Source organism: Merops nubicus, unplaced genomic scaffold (assembly GCF_000691845.1).
Source record: "Merops nubicus isolate BGI_N331 unplaced genomic scaffold, ASM69184v1 scaffold14009, whole genome shotgun sequence".
In the NCBI taxonomy this organism is placed as follows: Eukaryota; Metazoa; Chordata; class Aves; order Coraciiformes; family Meropidae; genus Merops; species Merops nubicus.
This window is the reverse complement of record NW_008631874.1, coordinates 44,916-51,448: the sequence shown is the minus strand read 5'-3', so window position 1 is coordinate 51,448 and position 6,533 is coordinate 44,916. Positions and strand designations below refer to the sequence as shown.

Here is a 6,533-nt window from a genome sequence, read left to right as displayed (position 1 = left end):
AAAATATAAAAGTGACCAGAGAAATGTGCAGCTGTAGGAGAAATGAGATGGGCCTTTTGGTGGGTAGGTCCGGCCATGAAGAGGTTCCTCTAAGGGACAGGGAAGTTTCTCTTGTCATTGCTCTCAAATAGCAAATCCTCACCCATGTCCAGGCAGGGAGAGGTTGAATGACTTGCTGAACATTACACAGGAAGCCTGGGAATAAAACTGTATCTTATTACCCAATAGAAATCCTTCCCGTCCCGCATAATCTTTTCCCTCAATGCAGGGAAGATGGAGATTATGAAACTACAAGGACAGACATGCTGTAAGATTAAACCCATAGCATGGCTCGTTTCGAGAAGAACACTGCAAGGTGCGTGATGGTCCCCCACAGATGCAGCAGGATGACTCTTCACCTCTCAATTTCCAGCCTAGACCCTTGTGAAGTCACTGTAAACCTAAAATCCTTCCTACTTCGACCTGATGGGTTTCACACCAGCCTAGCTCCATCACAAGGTTGTTGTTTGGTTTTGGTTCCATTTCCTTACAGTCCTCAAAGATGGTCCCATGACTACTAAGAGTTGTGAAGGATGATCCAACAGTAACAAGATCTTTTAGTAAGGATGGAGCTGACCATGATGAAACCAGGATTTATCTGCAAAGCAGTGCCAGAGCTGATGGATGTGCCTTTTTGGACTGTCACCCACAGCTGTAGTTCCCCTGCCAGGATGTAGACAATGACAGGAAAAGAGAGTAAGAAGAAAGGAGCAGAATAGGAAAATGTGACTGGCAAAGAGCGAGGTGAGACCTTCAGAGATGTTTCCCTGCAGAGAAATGAGTGTCTGACGACTGGGTGTAGTCTGAGGTGCTAAGCTGGATCAAATAAGCCTTTCAAGTTCCTGTCCTCAACCCCTCCTGCTAGATTAAAGTTGTCCTTAGAGAGATCCCAACACTTGTAGAGAGCAGTTTGGCTCTTTCTGAGTTAGACAGCTCAGACGAGTTAGATAAATTGACTGGGGGAGTTTGTGCTCTCTGCTGTGACTCTGCAGGGATCCTCGGCTATGTAGTTTGGACTTCATCATCCACCATTTACATGCTGAACATCTGGTGAGATCATAGAGTGAATTTAGGTGGAAGGGTTCTGCTCCAACCCACTGGTCAAAGCAAGGCTGACAAGATCTGGTGGCTCATGCTTATGCCCAGGTGAGGTCTGGCTGTCTCTAAGGATGGAGATTTCCTCCCTGCCCTCACACTCCTGTTCCAGAGTTTGACACTATCACAGGGAAAGACATCCTTCCTTGTATCTTATAGGAGTTTATTTTGTTCCAGCTTGGGCTGTCATCTCTGAGCACCTCCAAGGAGAGCCCATCTCTATCTTCTCTCCACCAGCCCAGCAGGGAGCTGCAGAGAGCTGTATAAACCCCCTTTGCTATTGCTCTCACTGCACAGCTTCTCCTTGCACAGCCCAAGCTCCAATCCTGACCAGCTTAGTAGCCCTACTGGGCTGACTCCCATCTGTTGTGTTCTGTCTGATACAGAGGAGCCCAAACTGGATTCACTGCCAAGATCAGGAGAGGAATCACTGCCCTGGCCGTACTGTGGACACTAGTAAGGTGTGGGTGAAAACAAGCCCTGTGCCAAGCTTGGGGGACCCACAAAGTTCTCAAGAAGAAGAAATATATTTGCCATTGTGACTTTCTTCTTCATTTCCAAAGTCCCAGAGGAAGCTGAGGGGGACACAGGGGCCCTGAAAGCTTTCCAGGGTGAGGAAGGATCAGCTGGGGGCCAGATGAGGTCTGTAGAGCTGGAACGGCTGTATGATATCTGGCAGAATTCATTCTTACCTCTTGATTCAACCATATGTTGGTAACCAAGACCACTACATGCATAAGGCTGACCTGGGTATCAGCAGGTGGGCTGTAGAGACCAGGGTGTTTGGGCATGTCACCTACTGCTTAGCCAGTTTGGTACTTCAGGGGCACAACTCTGCCCCTCCCTAAAACTAGCCACAGATGTTATTTTATCTCCACACAGCACAGAAATGCATCTCTCTTGGCTCCTCCTGACTGTCTGGAAACCTCTGATCCCTCTCTGATTTAAGCAGAAGATTTCAAAGCCCTCCATAAGTAGGGATTTTTCCCTCCTGATTTAAGTAGAAAGACAGAAAGCAAATGACATACCCACAGCAGAGCAGGACATAAATATTTATTACCTAGCTGAGCCTTGCTTCAGTCCTTAGTCAGCTCTTCCAAGCAGCCAACTCATTCATAATAAATCCAGAACATGGGGCTTTCCTTGTCACAGTAAACCATAAGCAAAGATCTGGGACTCTTTGCAGTACAACTCCTTGGGGAACCAGCAACACAACTGCTCCAGGGCTTGGTCTGAAATTTCTGGGAGCAGAAAATGCTTCCCGTGTGTCTGGGTATCCCTGACACTCAGGTGAGACCTTCTGCACTAGCAAAAAACAAAAGAGCTCCCTGGCATGGCTGGGCTCCATCAAGGAGAAGACTGCAGGATGGAAAACACCATGAAACATCCTACCTGGACCAGGGATGTCCCTGCAAAGACTTCCCCCTCCTTGGTCCCACCATTCACCTCCCTCACCATGCTGGGGGTTTCACAGGAAGATCAGGATCACTGACCTGCTCATCTCTCCACAGCAGTCTGGAAATTGCTGGTGATTTCTCCTCAGGAAACCTCTTGTCTCCAGGCAACAGAGCCAAAAGAGTTAAAAGCCTCCTTTGCTTTCTCACAGCAAACAGGGTCCCGACATTGCAGCAGGAGACAAAGGATGGGGAGAGATTCAAGAGAAATCTAAGCCAGTTTCAGTTCAATTAAAACAATCAGTGTCTTTAGCCCTTGAGGGTTCACCAAAGCCTTGTTGTTTCTAGTGACTCCAAAAAACCCAAGTCTAACAGAAGGAAATTCTTCATAACCCAGCATCTTCCTAAGGCCTGACAAAGAGGAAGGATTGTTGATTATTTTTCATCTAACACCTCCGATTTGCTTTTGCCAAGGGTTAGTTTTGGTTTTGCTCTGTACTTCTCGGCCTCTGTAAGCTCGGGGATTTGAAATGCCCCTTAGACAAGCGCCTTAGCAAGGAGCAGCTTGGTGTTTGGTTCAGCCTGTCAGCAGCATTGTTCTGTATCCTGGTTACAGCCAGACCCTCGCTTTTCTCAGGCCTCTCACCAGATGATTTCTTTGTTTACCTGAGTGGCTTGTCAATTCCCTGAGGATTTTTTCCCCAAATTTCTGTTTGTTTTTGTTTGTTTGTTTGTTTGTTTGTTTGTTTGTTTTCCCCATCCAGTAAATCTCGGCTCTTTGCACATGACCAGGCAAACGTTCAGATCGTGCACCTGCTTGAAGGTAGAATCATAGAATCATTTTGGTTTGTCTTTGAGATCATAGAGTCCAACTGTTCCCCCAGCACTGCCAGGTCCCCACTAACCCATGTCCCTCAGTACTACATCTCCACGGCTTGGAAACCCCTCCAGAGATGTGGACTCCACCACTGCCCTGGGCAGCCTGGCACAGCCCTGGATGACCCTTCTGAGGAAGAAATCTTTATGAAATTCTGCTTGGGCTACAGCAACTGCAGTGACTTTTACTGCTGGAGTCAGCCCCCTTTTTTCCCTGAATGACCAGTCCACTATTTCAAATCATCCACTCTAGACATCAACCTGAGAACATCCCTCAGATGCATCCTCCTTTGCAAAACTGAATTACAGCCTGTTCCAGGGCTTGGCAACCCTTTTGGTGAAGATATATCCAAATATACAACCTCAACCTCCCGTGGAACAACTTGAGGTTGTTTCCTCTCATTCTATCAATTTTTACTTGGGGAGAACAGACCAAACCCCACCTTGCTACAACCTCCTTTCTCATAAGGAAAACACATAAACGTAAGGAAAACCCACATAAACATGTGCAAGGATGCACATGGACACTTGTCTGCCCCATTCATCCCTCCATCCTTCCATTCCTCCGCCCTCCCATTCCTCCATCCATCCATCCATCCATCCATCCATCCATCCATCCATCCACCCACCTACCCACCCACCCACCTGTCCATGTCCTGACAGTAGTGTGAGGTTGCTCGTGGACCTCCCTGCTCAGCAATGAAACACCCTTGGGTTCTTTGGCCACTTCCTTGGCTGAAACTGAAACTCATCCACACCATATCACTTGCAAATACAAATGACTTGCCCGTATTTGTCCTTTCCTCCTGTCCCTTCCTGCTGTGCACAGTGTGGTTTGTAGAGGAATGGGGGAAAATAAAGCCTGACTTACACACACAAATGCCTCATCCTTTCTGGAGGTACCCAAATACTGCAAACTTTGAAAGACACAGACACTTGAAGGCCAGATTGGATCCTGAAGGGAGTTTACTTCCCAGATTTGGGTGGTAAAAGCATGAAATCCTCACTGTCTAACCACATGGTGAGTCATGTTGTCGTAAAGTTGGTGACACCTCCCAGCAGTGTGCCTCTCCTCCCCACAGGAGCAGCCAGCACGGCCACTGTGGGTTGCACAATCTCCTCTACTGTAAGATTGGGTAAATATTGCCGGGCGACTTTGCACTTTGCATTTGCTGTCTGTGGAGTTTCCTTCTCCTTCCAAGACGTGCCCACAGAGCCCAAGATGAAGGTTGAGTTTGCTCCACTCTCTGTGCCACTGCAAAGAAGGCTTCAGACAGCGTCAGTAGTTCAGTGGGTCTTCAGCTTCCTCGGTCTAGGTAAGAGATATCTCCTTTTCCTTCTCTGAGAATCAGAGAATGGTTTGGGTGGGAAGGGACCTTTCAAGGTCATCTGGTCTAACCCCCCTGCAGGGAGCAGGGACATCTGCAACTAGAGCAGGTTGCTCAGAGCCCCGGCCAACCTCCCCTGGAATGGTTCCAGGGATGGGGCAGTGACCACCTCTCGGGGCAACCTGGGCCAGGGGCTCACCACCCTCATTAGAAAAAATTTCTTCCTTATCTCTAGTATAAATCTTCCCTCTTCTAGTTTAAAACCACCACCCCTTGTCCTGTCACAATAGACCCTGTTAGGAAGAGTGTCCCCATCTTTCTTACAGGTCCCTTTCTTAAGGTCCAGCTTTTCATCCACTGGCACCCCCAAGTCCTTCTCTGCAGGACTACTCTCCATCCCTTCATCCCCAGCCTCAGTTGATTTGGGGACTTGCCCTGACCCAGGTGCAGGACCTTGCACTTGACCTTGTTGAGTTTCCGGAGTTTCATTCAGGGCCATTTTCTCAAGCTTGTCCAGGTCCTTGCAGCTTTTGCCCCAACCCTTTCTGTCCCTGACCCTAAGGAAGACCTTGGACCAAAGGTCTGGAGGTGAAGGGAAGTGGCATTAAAGGTATCTTCTGGGAGCCTGCAGTGAACCCCAGGCCACATTAGGACAAGTGATTAACAGTAGATGTTGTGCTTGCATGTCTCTGTCTTGCTGTATGAAGAGTCTGCTGTGGGAGTCTCTGTCTCACTAAATGTCTCACTTAAGCAACTCTTCCTTCCCTCCCTTGCCTTTTTTGGGGAGAGGGTCTTTTTGGCATCCATCTGAGCATGGTGGCACCAAGGAACTGCAAGGCTGTGTGTCTGTGCATGGGATTACCTATGGGTCTTGCACAGCAGCTGAACCTGTTTGGGGTTTCAGCTTCTCCTGAATGGGAGCATGAGGAGTTCTGCTGTGCAACCTTGCAAACAGACACTTTGCTTTATATGGATCACAGAACCCCAGAATCCCAGTGTGGTGGGGGTTGGGAAGGACCTCTGGAGATCACCTCATCCAGCCCCCTTCTCCAGCAGCTCACCCACAGCAGGGTGCCCAGGGTCACATCCAGGTGGGTTTGGAATCTCTCCAGAGCAGGAGACTCCACAGCCTCTCTGGGCAGCCTGCTCCAGGCTCGCGCACCTCACGCCAAAGAAGTTTCTGCTTCTGGTCAGATGGAACCTCCTGGGTTCCAGTTTGTGCCTGTTGCCCCTTGTCCTGCTGCCCTGCACACTCCAAAAAGGCATTTTTCCAGGAAAACCCAAGCAAGTCGGGGAAGAGCCACATTAACAAATTGGGACCCTGACAAACTGACTGTTGTATGGAGGGCATCAAGTGCTGACGGAAATGAGAGACCCGCAGTTTTGGGTAGGATGCACTGGGAAATAACGAGAAAGGAGACCCAAGCCAGGTTATCAGAGAGTGCAAACAGTCTGGGGTGATTTACAGCCCACCAGGAGCCAAGCTGGAAGGTGACTTCCCAGAACTTGCCATTGTCATGCTAATTCTTAATCTCAGAGGGGATCTGAGTAAAGCTTCTGCAGCCTTGACCCAACCAGCCAGATGGGGACATTTTGGGGTAGTCTGCAGCTCTCTCCCTGCCCTTGTAACTGGATTTTCTTCCATGGTGCGTGGATGGGATGGGAGATGGTAGACATGTGGCTGTGATGTTAGCAAGGGGTATAACAACACATCTTGGTTCCCAGCATGGCTGTATCTGGGGCTTGGGAAGATTTAATGGTGTTTTCCAGAAAAACAACTTGCATTGTAGGTTTTTTCTAT

The 6,533-nt window shown here is 48.7% G+C and overlaps 1 protein-coding gene across 1 annotated transcript in view; it reads left to right on the top strand.

Moving 5' to 3' along the window:
- The first annotated feature begins 4,626 nt into the window (after window positions 1–4,626).
- The window catches only part of MOGAT2 (monoacylglycerol O-acyltransferase 2), a 24,391-nt gene continuing 22,484 nt past the window's right edge, over window positions 4,627–6,533 (top strand). Inside the window, exon 1 of the mRNA XM_008947745.1 lies at window positions 4,627–4,720. Coding sequence (XP_008945993.1) covers window positions 4,627–4,720 — 94 coding nt within the window. The remainder of the gene's footprint in view (window positions 4,721–6,533) is intronic.